The sequence below is a fragment of the Desmodus rotundus genome, chromosome 4 (genome assembly GCF_022682495.2).
Source record: "Desmodus rotundus isolate HL8 chromosome 4, HLdesRot8A.1, whole genome shotgun sequence".
NCBI classification, from domain to species: domain Eukaryota; kingdom Metazoa; phylum Chordata; class Mammalia; order Chiroptera; family Phyllostomidae; genus Desmodus; species Desmodus rotundus.
This window is the reverse complement of record NC_071390.1, coordinates 152,628,011-152,647,838: the sequence shown is the minus strand read 5'-3', so window position 1 is coordinate 152,647,838 and position 19,828 is coordinate 152,628,011. Positions and strand designations below refer to the sequence as shown.

Genomic DNA, 19,828 nt, shown 5'->3' with positions numbered 1-19,828 from the left:
GCCTATGTGTCAGTCTTTCTATAATAGTTTAAAAATTTCCAACCTCTAAACTCATTCTCTCCCTTCAGAAATATGTTGACAATAAAACAATGAACATATTAAAGGTGTGAAGCTTATTTATCCATTAATTGGTTGTTAGCATACAACAATCTTTCAGTAAGTCTGAATTCCAGTGTAAGGAGGACTAACATCCATCCGGCAAAATAACTGGGAATCTGCACTTTCTCAGCCGATCTCTGGCCTGTAGAGTTACCAGGAGTTTTAGAGACTTCCTCCACTGGGTACTGTTTCTAAAAGACCATGTTATACAATTGGAGAAATAAATGGCCATTGGTTTTATTTAAATTAGAAAAAGAACAAACATATTTATAGCATGTTTACAGTTTGCTGTAAGGGTTACAGATAAGAAGAAGCTAACATTAGGTAGGTGTGTATCTGTGTTGTCACTACTATCGGCCCAGGATGTGGAGAAATTGAAATCCTTATGCGCTGTTGATCGGAATGTAACATGGTGTAGTCAATATGGAGAACAGTATAGAGGTACCTCAAAAATGTAAAAAGAGAGCTACCATATAGTCCAACAGTCCCACTGCCAAATATTTATCCAAATGAATTTAAAACAGGACCGTGAAGAAATATTTGCACTCCTTTGCTCATTACAGCATCAGCCACAACAGCCAAGGAGTGGAAACAACTTAACGCCCATTGACGGTTTCATGGATACAGAAAATGCATGTACACACAACGGCATACTAGTCAGTCCTGACAAAGGAAACTCCGCCACGTTAGACCAGTCATCTCCCACCCTTTGCATCTCACGGCACACATGAACTAAGTACTAAAACTCTGCAGCACGCTGAAAAACATTTCTGCTGATCTGACAAAAAATAGGTTTAATTTTGATTCATTCACACCGAGTGACTATTATTGTCAGCTGTTTCATTTTTTATATTTGATAATCCAAGAGAAAAGCACCCTGACTGGTCAGGAATGGCACGTTTTAAAAACACTAGCAGCACACCAAGTGAAAATCGCTGCAGTAAACCATGAATGGCCCTCGAGGACGTTACGGTAAGTGAAATAAGCTAGTTACAGATGGAAAAATGCCATCTGTAAGTGCATGATTCCACTTACAAGTAGCCAGACTCCTGGAGCAGAGAGCGGAATGGTGACTGTCAGTGGCTAGGGCCTGCAAACTGAAGAGCAGCAGACTCTTCAAAGCATAGACTTTCAGTGACACAAGATGAGAAAGTCCAAGAGATCTGCTGTACAGTAGTGTGTATAGTTAATATTGTACTGAATACGAAAGGATTTATTAAGGGAGTAGAGTTCTTGTTAGGTGTTCCGGGGAGGGTTTGGTCACAATTAAAAAAAAGAAATGCGAAGTGGTACAGCGACTTCAAAAAAGTTTGGTTGTTTCTTACAAAGCTAGACTTACTATACAATGTGATTCAGCAACCACACTCCTAAGTATCACTCAGTTGATTTGAAAACGTGTCCACGTACACCCTGTGAGTCTTCACAGAAGCTTTATTCATAATTGACATAAAGTGACAACCACTGATGTCCTTCAATGTGAATGGATAAACAAACTGTGGGACATCCATACAATGAAGTCATATTCAGAGATAAAGGAGTAAATGAGTTACCAGGCCACAAAAAAACATGGAAGAAACTTAACTGCATATTGCTAAGTGCAAGAAGCCAGTCAAGAGACTACATACTGTAGGATCCCAATTATATGACATTCTAGAAAAGGCAAAGCTATTTAGACATTTTTTTTAAATCACTGGTAGGCTGGGGTTCAGAGGAAGCTGTAAGGGGATGAACAGGTAAAGCACAGGGGACTTTCAGGGTATTGAGCTATTCCGCGCAGCGGATACATGACATCAGGCATTTGTCAGACTCAGCACTGTTCCACGCAGAGAGTGAAGCTTAATGTGCGCAAATTTAAAAATCATTTGAGAGTCAGGGGATCCCAGCAAGGAGTACGTACTATGCTAAAAAAATCAAACTGTATTACAGTACATAAAACCACCTCACTGAAGGGAGTGGAGGGAAAAGGTGCTGAGCTAAGTAACTTTGAAAATGAGTGCGGTCTGTAAAAGCAAACGGAAAGGGAAATTCACTTAAGTCCTTCCTAGAGGGTAAAGTGGTTAGTCCCATGGGGTACAGATTAACAACTCATACTGCTGCATATACACTGGAACGGAAGGGCTGAGCAAATCGACGGTGGGAGTGAGGTTTCTCGCTGCTGGAACTTGAATTTACAGATAACGGAGGGAAGCAGACTAGAATGATCTGTGGCAACGGATTCCAGTTGGAGACATCAGGATGAACTCACGTGTAGTTCAATATGTAGATGGTTATATAAACAAGTATTTATAGATATGTGTATGCACACAGGGTAGTTTACACATACACGGTTTTGATTCCGTCAGCTGAGAGGGCCTTAGAAAAACGACGTCCCAACAGCAATGAGCACACCTAGCTTGCTATCCAATACCATTCTTCAGTAAAATGAACCAGGGTATCTTGGAGAAATGGCTGATTCTTGGACTGGACAGAAAATAAATGAAATGAGCTTAAAGCATCTTCTATGGCCAAAATTTTAAGGAAATAATACAAAAGTAAATAAATAAAACCCACTCCCCACTGATAGTGCCATCTCAAAGGGAAAAAGAAACCAACCGAGAGCTCCCAATGACCCAAGGTAACACAATTTTGCATAAAATTACTATTGGGTTATAACCTAAAGTATAAAATATCCATGAGCCCATACTATCCAAATAAATGATTAAGTAAATTAATAACCAGGAGAGATGAGACAAATTTGAGCAGAATTCCAGAAGATCTGTATTTATGGAGATACTCTGGCTTCAAGGAGGGGGAGCACAACTCCCACTCCCTACACATAGGCTACACAGAGTAGCTTCCTTCCAAAGAGTACGGTATAGAGAAAGGAGAAATGAGAGAGTAACTTTACAATGAAACAAACCTACCAAACACTACCTCCACTAAGTCAACATCACTGAAGTCAACGTCATCATATATCCTGTTAATAGTATGTACCTGGACATGATGTAACATAACTGGCACTTAACCTCTGGGATCTTCCTCCCCAAAACCTATGACCCCAATCTAAACATGAGGAAAACATTATATTCCAATAGAGGAACATCTTAAGAAAGATCTCACCCACACTCCCCAAAACTGTCAAGGTCACTAAAAACAAGGAAAGCATGGGAAATTATCACAGCAAAGGAAGCTTAAGGAGACCTGACAACTAAATATGATATGGAATTCTGGAACAGAAAAAGGGAATTAGGTAAAAACTTAGGAAGTCTGAATAAACTACGAAATTTAGTTTAAAATAATATACTGATAATAGGTCTTTAATTATAATACATATACCACACTAATATAAGACATTAGTAACCTGGGAAACCGCACATGTAGTTTACAGGATCTCTCAGTACAATGCGCTCAATGTTTTTGTCAATCTGAAACTGCTCTAAAAAAATAAAGTCTATTTACAGAAAAAGACAAGCTACAGATTGAAACAAATACAAGACATATATATATGAAAATGACTGTATCCAGGCTATATAAAGAATGTCCAGAACTCAGTAAGAAAACAATCTAATTTAAAAATAGGCAACAGATCTAAACAGACACGTCACCAAAGTCACACAGGTGGCAAGTAAGCACCTGAAAAGATGCTCAGTATCGTTAGTCCTTATTAAAACCACAATGGGATATCACAATACATACACCTATTAGAATAGCTGAAATGAAGAGTGACTGTACCATATGCTGGAGGGAAGTGGAGGTTGAACTCTCAGACTGGGGAATGGAACGTAAAATGGTAAACTCACTTTGGAAAAGTTTGGCAGCTTCTTGAACAGATAAACATTAACCCACCATATGATCCAGCCATTTCGCTCCTCAGGATTATTCATAGGAAAGCCTATGTCCATATACAGACAGACACAAGAAGTCTGGAGCATTCAGTGTACTGTACTAGCCAAAAATTTAAAAAACCAAAATGTCCATTAACAGGTGGATAAACAAACCATAGTAAAATTCTACAACAGAAAATTTCTCAACAATAACAGGGATTGAACTATTGTTATATGTAACAACATGAACTCAAAATAATGCTGAAAGGAGCCAGATCACAAAAAAGAAAAAAGTCCATATTATATGATTCCATTTAATGACTCTTGAAAATGTGAACAAATGAGAATCTTTTGTGGCAGGAAGCAGATGAGTGGTTGTCTGGGGCAGAGGGGGCGGGCACAAGAGCAATTACAAAGGAATGAGAGGACACTTTCAGGAGTGACGGATATGCTCACCACCTTGACTGAGGTACTGCTTTCCTGGGTGTGCATACGGGTATATCAAAATTTATGAGATTGTAAACTTTAAATATGTGCAGTTTACGTTACATCAGTCAGATTTCAATAAAGTGTTTAAATATGCTAATGTAGTGACAGGGGACTAAGAAAGAACAAGACTTTTTCCTTCTCAGAGGAAGTACTGCACGGAGGGTTGACATTCAGAAGGGCCCTGTATCAGCATTACTCAGCGCTGTTACTGGTCCATGATGACATAAGGAACTTGCACAAGAAGAGAGATCAACTACCTCCCTAAGCACACTATTTAGTTCAGCCAATATTTTTTTCCATAACCACAATTTCCCAGTGAAGAAAGCAGGATACTGATGAACATTCCAGCACCAGCTCGCCACCTGTCTGACCTGTCACAAAGCCCCTGGGCTGGCGTCAGTCTACGGACGCACTTTGAGAGCAGCGGACATGCACTAACCTCCCTAAGCCCGTCCTCATCTATATGAGAATAGGAACAGCTGCTCCAGACACTTCACATACTGGTCTGATGCTCTAAGGAGCTACAAAGCTTGCGACTAGCAGGTACCAATTAATTACATATTATTGAGTTACGTGGAAAGTTATTTGAAGTAAAGCAATATAATAAAAGTGCACTTTTTTGTTTGTTCAGAATGCTTATCTCTAAACTTGACTGAAATTAAAAATGATGTTTGCCAATAAACATCCAAAACTGTTAAATTCATTATTAAGAGTTTATAACAAAAACTGATACATATATAATCGTAGCTGACATTTTAATAATAGTATATGCATTATACAATGACATATATTCTTTTTATAAGCTCATATTCTCCCAACCAGAAATAAAAGTAGCAGTGTTATTGCATTTTTCCTATGGTTTAGTACAAGATCTGTTTCTAGAATTCATAAACTCAAAATTGTTCCCAGATTTATTTTTTCCTATTCATGGCTGAAGAGCTTTTCTCTAAGAATTTTTATATTTTATAATCTTTCCTTTGAAATACTAGTAAGATACGGAATCTCCTGAGTTACACACACAGCTTATACATTCCTTGGAAGTTATTTTTTTTAAATATCACAAATTAGTCATATATATTCATAACACATATCCTTGATATTCACATAATTCTTTAAGCAAGATTCAAGTTTATTTGTGCTTTGTATATTTATATTACTTTAGAGCCTATTTTTAGTTTTCAGTAAAATTCTATACTTATAAAGATCTCTCAAATAATAAGTGAAGCAGAACAGTCATTATGAAAACATAAACTGCTATTACAGTTTTTATCTTTAATTTTTTTATGCATTTCCTGTCGACCATGTAATTTCCTGTTCTTTAGGAAAGTTGATAAATTTTAATCTTTGTAATCTCAATACGGCTGCTTTCTCAGCCTGGCATAGTATATTGCAGGTTTTCTGAACACACCAGTATTTATTCTGATATCAGTTGTGGCAGCGTAATCTGATAATGTTGGTATTCACCATTTCCAGTTATTTCAACTGCAGGATGACCTTAAAAACAAAGGGAGAAGGGGAGAATCAGTTTATACCAGAATGACGCCAGGATCTGCTGCATGAAATGCTTTGCAATCTCTGAAGTGCCTGGAGAACTGATAACAAGTGTACTGCTCAGTAACTTACGGCACTTGCCTGCTGAGATCCGTGGTTCAGAACCATTTCACATTCATACCAGGCTCCACCACACATGCCATCAGACACTGAGCCCCACCCAAAGGCAGGCCAGTACCAGTTTGGTGACTGGGCATGTGGACCAGTCACCAAGGCACCCAAATGGCTGAGCAACTGCAGAGTATGGAGGGAAGCTAAAGTAGACCAGGGTTTCAAAGAGTCAGAGCCAAGGAGACTGGTTAGCAAGAGACTAGTGAGAAAAACTAGTCATTGAGACTCGATCACTAGAGAAAATGCTGAGCAATAATGAACGGAACATACCTAACAGAGATAACTGTTTCTGCTTCTTCCTCACAGCAGCGGTATCTACTCATTATTTTTCTTATTAATTAAACACTAGTAGTGGTTACTGTTATTTAGCCATTCCTTTGTAAATGTAAAGTTTTTTAGTCATTCATTAATTCTATCTTATCTCAATCTGATTTTGCCATAACTTCAAGGTATATTTTGTCTCTTGTAGTTAAAGCAATTTTCTATTATTTGCCCAGTTAAATAAGATACTCTTTTCTTCAAGATCATACTATTTTTTAATCAGAAAAACTTTGTAATTAACTAAAATCATAGCCTCAAGGTGAAAAATTAATTTTTATCATTAATGGGCACTGGAGCAAAACAAATCTAGCTGTTAGAACAGCACTATTATTCTTTCAAAAATTAACACTTGATAAATTATGCTCAAAACAAGTAATTAAAATTACAAGTTATAATTAATTTAACATGTATATCTAAAGGTGCAGAACATAACAAAGTATTTTCTGTGCTTGACATAAAATATCAGGAAGGAAAGAAATATTAAAAGTGAACTATGAGTTTTTCTTACATGGCTCTAATGGTATCAATCAAAACTTAAACATTTTAAACCACATAAAAAATTAAAACAAATACCTTATTAGCTGCTTCCAAGGAATTTATTAGATTCTGCAGCTCTTCTTTACTCATTTCAATAGAATATGGTTTGACTTCACCATTTTCTTTTATGTCGAGATGAAGGTTTAAAAGTGGCATCTGTAATGTAGCAATCTTGTCGCTGGAAAGTGCAAGCTATTTAAAATGAGAAAAACAGTAATTAATAAATGCTACACAGGATTATATTAAATATGCATCAGAGCTTATGAACGATACATTAAAAAAAAAGTATTCTTATTTGCTGTCAAGTATAGGGAAAGGTGGAAGAAATAAAAAAATTAAACCCATGCCAAACCAACATGCATCTGAAGAAGAGAAAGAGAAGGTGAATAAAAGAGAAAACGTAGGCTAGGAAAGAAAGACAACCAGTCAACAGCAGCCCAAAGCTAGAGCAGCTTATGGCCGGGAAGCACATACACATCCAATGGGTCTCAGATATAATAAAGCCTGTTCTTTATGACCCCGCTAACCAGATTCTCCTTTAAAAATGTTTTTAAATACTATTTTCAAACACACACTGTAGATGTTTCCCTGGAGATAGAATCATATTTACCAATCTTGGGAAGACTATGAAGTCTAGAAAGTTCTAGCCAAAAATATACGTTAAATACATACATATGGCTCCACTCTATAACACCTTAGGATTTACAGCCCCAGTTAATTAAATGTATCATTGTAAAGTTCTTATATGTCATTTGATTATTGATAGTATAATGATTGCCCAGTTAATACAAAAGATACAATTTTAATTACCTTTGATATCTTTATGGGACATTGTATTCTCAAAATAATAGAAATTTTAGGTGCATAATATTGTAAAAAATAAATATTTCTTTCTATTCAAAAACTGAAATAAAGACATACTCATAAATAGATTCTCACCTTTAACTGCCAGTCAAAATCCTGTAGCTGTGCAGAGGAAATATCAACTATTTCTTCTAACAAAGCCTGCTTAATTTCATCTTTTCTACTTTTTAAGCATTTCATGATAGCTTCTTGATGAGATGAGTTCACTTCATTCAATTGCTGAGATATCTATAGAAATAAATGGTTATAAAGTAAGTGAAAGGGCTTTTCTGTTTAAAATGTAAACACACAGCTCTACTCTCCTTTTACGTACTGTTTAAAATGGTAGTAAATGAGGGGAAAAAGAAATACTTCTGTCACTACGAAAAGAGTAAGATGAGAATGCATAACCAGCAAACTAGCGGTTTAAATAAATTTTGTGCCAAACAAAAAGTAAAAGAAAGGGCTGACTGATGAAGAGTATGAAAGTGAATACTTCTGGAGACCACTGAAAAAAAGCTGGAATAGCTATATTAGTATCTCAAACAATGCAGCCTTCAAGGCAAGAAATACTACAAATGCAACTCAATGGAAGGATACCCCATGACCCTGTAATTTCACTGCAAGACGTCTGTGCTAGAAGAGCTGGCCCTCCCGGGTACCAGGAGACACGTATAAAATGCAGCAGCCCTATCCACGGAAATGAAAGAGGCCATGCCCTAGCTGTTCATCAGTAGGAGGACCAAAAATAAGTCCTTCTAATTCCTACCATCAAATACTATATGGAGCTAAAATGTATAAACTAGATCTATATTAATCCATATTTATGAATCTAAAACAATGTTACATTAAAAATTACAAATGGGTACGTTATCATTTACAAGTTACACATTGAAATGACTCAAATCACTGTAAACACTTCAAACATTCATACAACACAGAACCCAAAACATGCATGCCAACTTCACAAGTGGTGATCTCTAGGGGGAGGGCGCCATACCCAGGTGGTATTTACGTGTATCTGTAATGCCTTGCTTCTAGAACGAACACACAAAACTGAAATACATAGAGCAAAATGTTAACAACTGTTTACCTGTGGTAATGGGAATATAGGGGTCAACTATTTAAATTTTGGTTTTCTTCTGTATCATTTAAATGTTTCACAAGTTAAAAAATACAAACAACCAAAATCAAAACTACAAAAACCTAGACTTCCAAAATCAGATTTTCTAATTACAATAATGAGGTTTTTCTTAGTTGATATTTACTAATGATGGCTCTTGTATTACATGTGCCCTAGTGACCAACTTAGTAAAAACTCTGAATACTAGTTATTTATTATAACGTATAGAAATTTACAGTAAAGTTACCTCTTCATCAGATAAATTTTTACCAACTACAGCTTTGAAAAATTTGGTAATATCTTCTAGAACATGTATCCATTCTGTGGAATCCCACACACTCTGATAATCCTGGTAGAGAGGATAAATTCGGCCACAAATGCCATCAACTATTTTGTGAAGAAGCTAGAGAGAAAAAAAAGAAAGAAATGTGATTATGCATAAATTATAAAACAGATTTATCTCCCTCGTAGCAAACAAGTGTTGTTGGGAGAAGCTCCTGTCATCTGAAAGAGCAGCTGAAGTTGAAATGCAACTAATTTTGATATATTTTTATTAATTAAAAGTTAAAACTTCACTTTTGTGAAGTTCTTTTTAAAAAAACTTAAAAAAATACTTTAAAACTTTTTTTAAAAACAGTCTATCATATTGTCCTGTTCAGAAGCTAAAAAATTATATAGATACACTGTTGTTTTTCCAATGTTACCAAAAGGAAGATGTGAGTATAAAAGTTTCATCCTGGAATTCCTTAAGACATCCTATTTATACCAGAAACAAAGTCTACACTGCAGATCTACAAGCGTCATCCCCTGCCCCATTTATCACAACATTCATACTTCCTTCTTTTGGTCCATTCCAAGAAAGCCCTCATTATCTTCCTTTTCCTTTGTTTACATTCCTTTTTCTCTATCCTACCTTAACATCAGCAATGGAAACCCTAACACTTACAGAACTGAACACAGTAATTAAGGCTGGATTTGGAATGAAACTGGCTAGCCTGAATCCTAGTTCCACTACCTAACTAGTTTTGTCAAATTATGTAAAAGGTCTCTGCCTGTTTCCCCATGTGTAAAATGAGGATAATATCAATACCCTCAGCATGTTGTTGTATGGAATAAATAATACACGCAAATCACTGGGCACATTGCTGGCTTCTACAAAGCACTTAAACATTGCTAGCCTTCATTATCATTCTACTTATTATTATTAATTATCACTGTTTACTACTATTCTTCCTCCCCCTCCTGCTTGAACTGTGTCCCAGGCCTTTAACACATTTTAACTGAGTACCTGCCATGACTGCACTACTCTAGGCAAATGGTTAACATGGTACACTTTTCCAGGATATAGCTGTCTTGTAAGAAGAGTAGTTCAACCCAATTAACTTGGAAATGCATTTTAGCAGCAAGTCTTTCAACTCTTTTTCCCTGGGCCACATTCCACTTCCTTTTAAGCAGTAACTCCTTCTCTATAACACCACACGTATCAGAATGGAGATGGGCAACTGGTGACCCGGCTTCCAAAAGATGTCTCATGCACTGTATGAATTTCCTCATTTCTAAAATCCAAGGAAAGAGTTAAGATGGTTTTTCTCCATCCTGGAAGGAATTAAGTAAGTTAACTCCCTTCCATCCACCTCACCCCAACCCTGCCCCCACTTTCCCCATTGTAAATGCGACAGAGGAAAAGGGAAGGCCAAAATGTGGAACTTATTATTATAGCTACCTACCACATACCCCTCTATCCCATTATGTAGGCTAAGCGCCCACACCCACCCTTCACCCAAAGCAAATGGGACAGAAACGGGACTTATGAAAGCTGCCTGTCACTGACACTGAAGGCCAGCCTACCACAGCTTGGGATCCGATGAGTGCCCCACTGATGAAGCTGAGTTTATGTACATTAATTGATTCCTTCCCTCAACAAACACTGATTGAAGAACCACCCTGAGCAAGACACAACTCTCAAGAACTAGGGATACAACACGTCACACAAGCATCCACCCTGAAGGAGTTCGGAGTAAGAGAGAGACCGTAGGCAAGAGGACCAGTGAAGAAGTGTTCCAGGAAGACTTCAGAAGGCCTGAGGTGTCAAGGAACAAAGACGGTGGAAGTAAACATATTAACATATTATCTACGTGTTTCTGCTCTGAAAAACTTTCCCTTGCTCTGTGTTGCTACCTTTCCCACAAACTCACTACTGAATAACTCTTGGTTCCCTCACTAGCCAGAGAGCTCCACCAGGGCCCAGGCTGCATCTCATTCACCGTTTTCCCTTATCCCACCAGGGTACTCAGCGCATGGTGGACGTCCACGAAAAGCTGGCTGAACAAATGATTGGGGGCTTTTGCAGATCCTCTGCAAGCCAGGTTCTTCTTAGACTGGCGGTGCCAGCGAGTGTATCACCTCTAGTGGGAAAGGCCACCTTGGTACACCCTGCCAAGTTAAGGCGCCCAGTTACTGGAGGCACCTCCCATTATTTCCCCCCCCCCCCGTCTCCCTCAAGGGGGCGGGTACGCCTCGGTCGGCCACCACGGCATCCCCAGCACCCAGCACTGCGCCTAGCGCATAGGTAGCGTTTGGGAGCTAAGCGTTGAATGAATGAGTGAGAGGAAGGTGAGAAGCTGCAAACCACCGGCTCCAGGACTTAAGCCTGCAGAGACTACGGGGCGGCTCCGCTCCCCGGCCCGGGGTCACTGGGTCCCGAGCCACGAGAAGGAGCAGACTGCCCCGCCCCGACCCCAACCACGGTGCGGCGCGGCCCCTGGGAGTCTGCGCTCAAAAGTGCCCCGAGGGGCAACTCCCACGCTGCGGCGCGGAGGTGGCGCCCCAAAACTCAGCCTCCACAGCTCTCGGGGAGAAGCAGGGGACCGATCCCCCCCAGAAGTCACGCCCCTTGCCCGCCCTTTCCTGGGCTGCGAGGCGGGCCCCGCGAAGGCGTCTAGTTTGGACGCGCCGGAACCGAAGGCCCGGCCCTCCCAGAGACCCGACCCCGCGCTGCGGGCGCCCGCGCCCTCCTCACCCGTGGGGCCAGCTCAGCTGGAAGATTCTGCAGCCGCCACAGAGGGGTCCCCTCTTCCGGCTCCATCCCTGGGCGAACTTGGGTCCGGGGTCAAGTGGCAAGGCCCGCTCGCTCCTCCCCCACGTGACTCCGAAGGGCGGAGACGGTGGCGCTCTTGTGCGCACGCGCAGAAGTACAGCCAACCCTTTGCTTTTAAGAACGTTTTTCTGCCCGGTGCGTTAGTGGTTGAACACCGTTGTATCATTACTTTAGAGGCAAATTTGCAAATTTCTCAAAGCAGTTTAGAACCTTCTTCAGAGTTCCGCTGAACTTTTTGCGCACTCTTTGGAAAGCCATCTAATAAGGGTAACCATATTTGGGGTGTACCGAGGGCCACTGTCCCAGAGGTGTGACATACATCTTTTACTAAAGTTTCCAGATTTGGAAGGAGAATTAAGGGTTTATTGTGTGCGAGATTCTTGGTATAGATTACTTTAAGAAGGTACCGTTTTCATCTCCATTTCCAAGTAACAAATAAGAGAAAAGCCACTTAGGTTTGTCATATTTAGCAAGTAAAATTTATGGGTGCCCAGTTAAATAAGAAATTTCAGATGAACAAGGGATAATATTTTGTTGTAAGTGTGCCGTAATGATTGCATGGGGCATACTTATACCAGTAAAGTACTGGTTGTTTATCTGAAACTCAAATCTAGCTGGGTGTCCTGTTCTTTATCTGTCAATCCTAAAAGTCACTTTCCCGAGCTAAGAGGCACAGCCTGAAGTTAAAGTCCGTCAGACTCTAGAGCCACACTCAAGGCTGGACTAACCCTAAAACCCGAACAGCTTTCCTGTAATTTCTTTCGTGATTACAGCTATTCCTTAATCGGGTGCTGGAGAATTCAGCGGTGGGAAGACAGTCTCTGCCACCCAGAAGTGCACAATAAGGAGACAGAAACAGGAATTACAATCTAGTAGCAATTTAATTTTTACAAAGGGGTGCAAAGTGATGAAACATACCACAGAGGATAAATTATTATTTTAGTCTGTTGTCTACACAGGGAAATTACTCATTAGTGGCATCCCTTAAGGTATAGCTCAAACGCTCTTTCTCTACTCACTGCCCCACCTCTTGGAGATGAAAGCAATTTCTCCAGAAAAAAGCAATTTCTGAATTTTATGACTGTCACTCAAAATATTTATCACTTTCTAGTTCTTAATATCAGTAAATATGTACAACACGTGTTGTTTTACAGAAACATAATTGTCTTAAGACACTTTGACTTCGCGCCAGTAATATTGAATAAATGAGGAAGAATCTGGAAAACTACCTAATCTGTCTGTTAATAAGTCTACGGAAGACAGGGCCTATTTTCTAAGACAAAATTAATTTCATATATTCTAATAGTTGCACTAAAATCATCAAGCATCAACTATATGTCAAATAATTTATGTGTTTTGTCTTACTAATCCTCACTGCAGTGTTGTGTGTTGGGCATTATCTCAGCTGTAAAGATGGGGAAATCAGCTTGGTGAAGTAGTATCAACCTTGTCCAAGGTCACAGAGGTAGTAGTTGCAAAGTCACTGGTCAGAGTCTGGAACTCGTGGTCTCTCTCTTGCTGCTTCACTGGCCCAGAAGAAAGGCATTGTAAGGCAGTATGACTTACCTAATGCTATACCACGAGGTATTAAATAGAGCAAACAGGCACAGCAAGCAGGACATAAGACTTCAGAGGACAAAGAATTATGTCCTGATTTCTCTTTCAAACAATACTAGATACCAAGAAAAAAAAATTTCCCCCTTTGGAATTCAGTTGTAATTAAATTTAACTTTTAACAAATATAGATAAAATTGTTCACAAATTGAGAAAAAAGAGATTGGCATTTGGTTTTTGATTAGTAAGAGGATGTTCTTATGTGTGTAATCCAAGTTTTCAAATATATTTCTGTCACTTATAGTCCTATTTATACTAGTGTTCTAGTCCCCACCTTCCAAATATTACTTGTAATGATGGTTATAAACATGAAGATAATCATCTTAAGTTCAAATCCCAACTCAGCAAATGATTATCTATGGAATGTTTTAGATGAGCTGTCTCCCTCTCTGTGTCTCTGATTCCGCATCTGTAGTTATAATGATAGCACAGAATTTACAGAGTCATTGTGAGTTCATATATGTAAAGTTCTTATAATGAGTCTAATCTGACACCTAGAAAACATTATTAGATTCCTTTCTAAGTGGCCTTCTTTCCTATTTCCTGGCCAAAGCTTAGTGGGTTCCAGAAAGCAGGGTTCTGGACAGTCTCAGCCTTGAGAATGTGAACAGCCTCTAAAACCTCTGTAGGCTGCTGTATAGTGCTGTGCAGGCAATGCAGGTCAGTGATAGCAGTTGGAGAGACATACTAAGATTTCAGAAAAACTTCACTGGGTCTATTTGCTGAGTCAAAACTGGAACGCGAGCTGACCTTTTGTGGAATTGTTAATATGCTGCTTCTTTCTCAGGTTATTTGATTGGTTTTTTATTTGTTTGTTTGTTTTTGAGGTGGAAGGAGGAAGGACGAAGGAGTTTTGTGCACCATGCCTTGGGAGAGTCACTCACTCATTTTTTAACAATTATTGGTTAAACATCTACCGTGCACTAGGCTCTAGGACTGCAAGCAGAGAACATTAACTTACCGTCTAGTTGTGTCTGGCAGGGGCCAGTCCTCAGATAATGAACAAATAAGCAATTAAGATAATGTTAGCTGTTGAGAGGTGTCTTGAAGAAAGGAGACAGGGTAGTGTAAGAGAGACGGATGGTAGAAACATACTTTAGATTGGTTGAGGGGTACCTCGCCAAGAAGTGACACTTATACAAAGGCATATAAAATGAGAAGGAGACATTGAGGCAAACATCAGGGGAAAGAAAGTTGCTAGTAGAACATAGAGGTGCTGAAGCAGAAGAAAACCTGCCTTATCCAAGACAACAACCAAGTGGCCTGTGTGGTCGAACTGTAGCGAGCAAGGCAAGAGACGTAGGGATGAGTACTGATAGTATCGGGGGGCCACTTGTAAAGTATATGATTGTCCAACCACTGTGCTGTACACCTGAAACCAATACAAAATAATACTGAATGTAACTGTAATTGAAAAAAAATTTTTAAAGATTAAAAAGTAAAAAGAGAGGTAGAGATGATGTCAGAGACTTAAGCAAACATTTTGAACTAGTTTGCATTTTTAAATGGTTATACTCAGGAAGACAGATTTACTTTGGAAAACGGGATCTCGGGGGCAAGAGTGAAAATAGGAGAACCACTTTGGAGGATATTCCAGACTAATCCTAACTAATATAGTCATTAAACTTCATATGACCTCATTGGCATCCACAGATGATAGAACTCTAGGGCTTAGATGCTGGCTGGTGGTGGTGGGAACCACATACAAATGGAAAGACTCAAAATAGATTTGGAAGCTAAGATCTATAGAACGTCATGTTAGGTTGAATGCTTTTGTAAGCTACAGAGATGTAGATGTAAAATTCAGACTATAAGAGAAGGTGAAGCGTGTGTTCCCTGATTTAGCATGTGATTTTAGGCCCTGACTGAGGGATTGAGTCGCAAACTATAGCTGCCACAGTAGTGAAAACTTTCGAGGAACTGTGTGGTATAGTGGTTAAGAGCACAGGCTCTAGCATCAGGAAGACCTGGGTTCTGAGTCCACTTCTGCCATTTACCAACCACATAACCTTGGGGAAATCCTCTATATCTCAGTTTTTACTACTAAAGATGGGAATGAAACTACCACCCACCTAACAAAGTTGTGAAATTCAAATGGTATAATGCATACAATGTGGTTAACATAGCACCTAGAATGTAGTTTGCCCAAAGTAAAAGTTTACTGTTGTTTTTTAGCTACTAGCAGCAGTAGTGTGGAGTCCTGGGAACAAAGTAAATAAAATACATTCACATGTATATATAACCTATGCTAACAGGTCTGGTGAGGTGCCTTGATAAGGAAAACTAGAGAGAAACGGAGCTGATTCATCCCTGTAAATTCCCATAAACCTTGAGCAGGGGAGAGCTGGATTGTACCAATCACTCAGGCGTAAACTGAGACCTATCATAATCTGGGCATCGTGGCACAGACTGCCATTTGTACCCCAAAATCTCTTCTCTCTGTTACAGGTTGAATTCTGCCCCTCCTAGAATTCATGTTAAAGTTCTAAACCCCACTACCTCAAAATACGACCTTGTTTGGAGATAGGGTCTTTATAGAGGTGATGGAGTTAATGTAAGGGTATTGAAATGGGCCTTAATTTACTATGACTGGTGTCCCATTAAAAAGGGGAAATTTGGACACAGAGATACACACCAAAGGAAAGTGACATAAGAGACATAGAGAGTTGGTTTCACTCTCCAAGCCTAGAAGAGAAGCCTGTAACAGATCCTTCTCTCCCAGCCCTCAGAAGGAACAAGTCCCGCTCATGCCTTGACTTTTGCTTTAAAACTAGCCAAATCTCGCCTGAACTGATCCTCTTCTTCCAACATCTTGCTAAACGCAACCAATAACAACCAATATACACTGATGACAATGCATGTTCCAGTCCTGTTGCCTAGAATTATAGTCACAGCATGTATTCTGCCTTTGAAATTGTCAAAAGCACTTCACAACATGAAAGCTAGCATTCGGGCTGCCCACCACTAACCACATGACCACATGGTTTAGCTTCTGGTGCAACAGCCTTTCACTCACCAATTCCTGTATTGGTCAGAGTAGGCCAACTAATTTAACAATACACCTAACATATGCTCCCTTCGAATTATGATAAACTAATCCTCTTTTTTTATTCCAGGGACATTTTGGGGTAAAGAAAGAGCAAGTATCCTTCTCAACTGTGAAGAAAAAACTTTGTTCTTTTGTTGCTGTTTACCAGATGCCATATACCCTCCTCATTATTTCTTGGCCATGATTTAGGAAACAATTCTGTTCCACGGGGTTACTCCGGGAATTTTTATTCTGCATCATTGTAGGTTGAGTCTTAGTAGTAAATTTTAAATGATAACTTTCCTTTGCCCCCAAATTCTGGGCTCTCTACTTTCACCCATGAGCTGCCAGTATTAGCTTCACTGATTATAATTTCTGATAAATGTTTGAGGAATCAAGAAAAGCTACTAATTCATTATTCAGAGTTTATGGCATCCTTTAATAAAGGAAATTGCCGGCGGCCTCCCATACCTATTCTACCAGTTCAAACCTGCTTTTCGAGTTATCTTAGAACTTAAAGTTGACTAATTTGTTCGCCTTAATTAAATGTTACAGTATAGATGTGCTTAGTGATTTGCATTAGAATCTATATAAAATTGTTCTTGTTCATAAATTGTTGAGAGAAAAGGACCTTCAAGTGTAAGTGAGTTTAATTATTATCTTATAACCATACAAGAAATATTTAAATGTCAGATTGGCTTTGGTTCTATTGCACTGAAAGAAGTTATGAATAGCTAATTCGTAAAGATTTTGGAGGTACTAGGTTTGCTCTTGTCTGTAAAAACACTGATAAATTTGGCTGTCTAGGAAAACAGTTTTTTGGGAAGTCAGTAGGACGAATCCCTCGTTTCATTCTGGTAAACAAATTTAAGAAACTGAAGGCCTGTGTCTTTCTTTCCGAGGTTTATACATAATTAAGAAATCTTTTAACACCTCTTTATTCCATCCGAGTTCTCCATTAAAGAGATCTTTGAGATAAACAGACATTTTGATTTTAAAAGGGCAGTGGAGATAACTCTTATGTGAAATAACACAGAAGAGTTATTTCAGTGCCCCGCTAGAGAATACAGTATCTTTAAAACTCTGCAATTGCTCTGTGAAAGTGAAATACTTGAGTGCACTGCAATTTTGGAGCTGAGACATAATGCATTGTAATCTACACAATATCCTCAGGGGCTGGCAGTCTTTTCTAATGGCATGTCAAGTGCGCAATTAGTCTTTCTGATGAAGGTTCTGTGCCTGTAAGACCTCCCTTCTCTCAGTCGCCACCTCTTTTAATCACCGCACTGAAAGGCTCCACATCTGCGAGGAGTTAGGATTTCTGCCAGGTCCTTCATCAAGGAGATAGCACATTATAATCACCCCAGGAAATTTTTCAGTGATGATTTTTCACTTTAAATATGCTACCCTTTTTGTTTTGTTTTTTTAAAAAATAGCTTTGTAATTTGCATACCATCGAATCCTACCATTTAAAGTGTACACTTCATTGGGGTTTTGTAAATGTATACAGTTGTGCAATCATCCCCACAATACTAGTTAAAATACAAAAAAAAAAAAAAAAGTAGCCACAGCATATATATGTGTATGTTTTTAAAAGGTCCGGAAAGTTGCACAACTCACGTCGACAGCTTCTGGAAATGGGACTTGGAGTAGTGTTGAATAGGACTTTAGTGATATCTGCAATATTTCATTAAAGAAACAAGAGATTGGGGGCACAGACTCCCAAATGGTACCTGTAATGAATTCCACATAGTAGAATAATATAAATCTGCTTTATGTTCTAGATCTTTTAAATGTCCAAAAACAAAACAGAAATAAAAACACAGGTCACGTGATAGGCCCATGCTAGGAGTGCAGGGTGATCAGACTCATCCCGGTAAAGGAATTAGCAGGCTTTGAAAGATGGGTTGAATATTCATAGGCAGAAAGAATGAGCATAGCAATTTAGTCATAAGGAATTAGACAAATCAGAAGGGTAGATAATAAACCTAATGTCAGAATATATCCCAAAATGAGCACATTTTTAAATCAAAATTTGATACCATGAAAAAAGAAATTTCTATATACAGTATTCTGAGGAATATTCAGATCCAGAGCAAAGCAGGGAGATTGTTCTAAGACAGCCCTTCTGTTGGCATGTTTGCTAAGTTATAGAGCAGAGCAAGATGAAACAACTCAGATAATTACAGTGTTTTAAGCCAAACTAACCTCAGAAGGCATCTAATCTCACTTCCTCCTACAGAAGAGGAAACAAGCCACCAGAGGTCAAGTCCAATGAAGACTCTGACCATAGCATCGAACTCATCAGAACACAATTCAGTAGGTCTAACCACGTCTGCCGTTCTTCTAGAGTAAAACAGAGTCACCCACTTGACACGCTGGAGTGTTAGGAGTGTGGAAATTACACCGTATGCTCTAAGTAGTAAGTTTTCAAAATCCATGGGTAAAACACAGACACTTTTGGAAATTCATTTTTGTTCAATCCATCTTGTTCTAATCTATTTATATGCAAAGAAAGATTATTTTTAAAAATCAAAGAAATTTTACCATAGATTAAATTAGGCAAATTTTGAACGTATAAAAGGATAGCACAAGCCCTCTTAGGGTCTGTCAGAGCTGATTTAAGGGAAAGCATACATGCACATAATATTTTTAAGATTTCTTATAAAAGCCCTGTGTCAAAGACAGCAAGTGAATCTTATGCAAACAGTAATAACCCATCAAGGGACCAGGTGAAGGACCGCTCAAATCCTGGCAGGCCTGTGTGGCACGCTGCACATCATTAATGCCCACTTTTAGGAAAAGAGACATGACAAAATTTAACATTATAAAGGGATTCATTACCAGGCTCCTTTAATAATGAACTTCACTAGCCTTGGGAAATAAAATCTGCTTTATGGAACATCAACAAGCACATCCATTTTAAGAAACATTATTTTGGTAAACAGGAAAATAAATATTTGTCTTGCTCTACACTCGCTGGGCGTTCCGTAAATGTGTCTCTCCTAGATGACAGATGGTCCAAATTAGCCTGAACATTAAACATTATGTCCTGGGTAGACTTAAGCAATAACAGTTTTCGGAGGAATAATCAATGCCAGTTTGTGTCAACAGGAGCAATTTTAGGCCAGCAAGGCAGTTAGCCCCTTGGGGGGTCCAGCCAGTCCTCTTTTCTGCCTGTCTGATCAGCAAAGGCAATTGTTAGGACATTT

At 39.0% G+C, this 19,828-nt stretch overlaps 1 protein-coding gene across 1 annotated transcript; it reads right to left on the bottom strand.

The window, feature by feature from the left end:
- Window positions 1-1,512: 1,512 nt before the first annotated feature.
- COMMD8 (COMM domain containing 8) lies at window positions 1,513-12,034 on the bottom strand. The gene is made up of 5 exons (XM_024573730.4): window positions 11,897-12,034; window positions 9,125-9,280; window positions 7,851-8,003; window positions 6,948-7,103; window positions 1,513-5,885 (listed from the first exon to the last, which is right to left on the bottom strand). The coding sequence occupies exons 1-5, from the start codon at window positions 11,960-11,962 to the stop codon at window positions 5,865-5,867; spliced, it is 552 nt and encodes a 183-aa protein (XP_024429498.2). The 5' UTR covers window positions 11,963-12,034; the 3' UTR covers window positions 1,513-5,864.
- Between the last annotated feature and the right edge of the window lie 7,794 nt (window positions 12,035-19,828).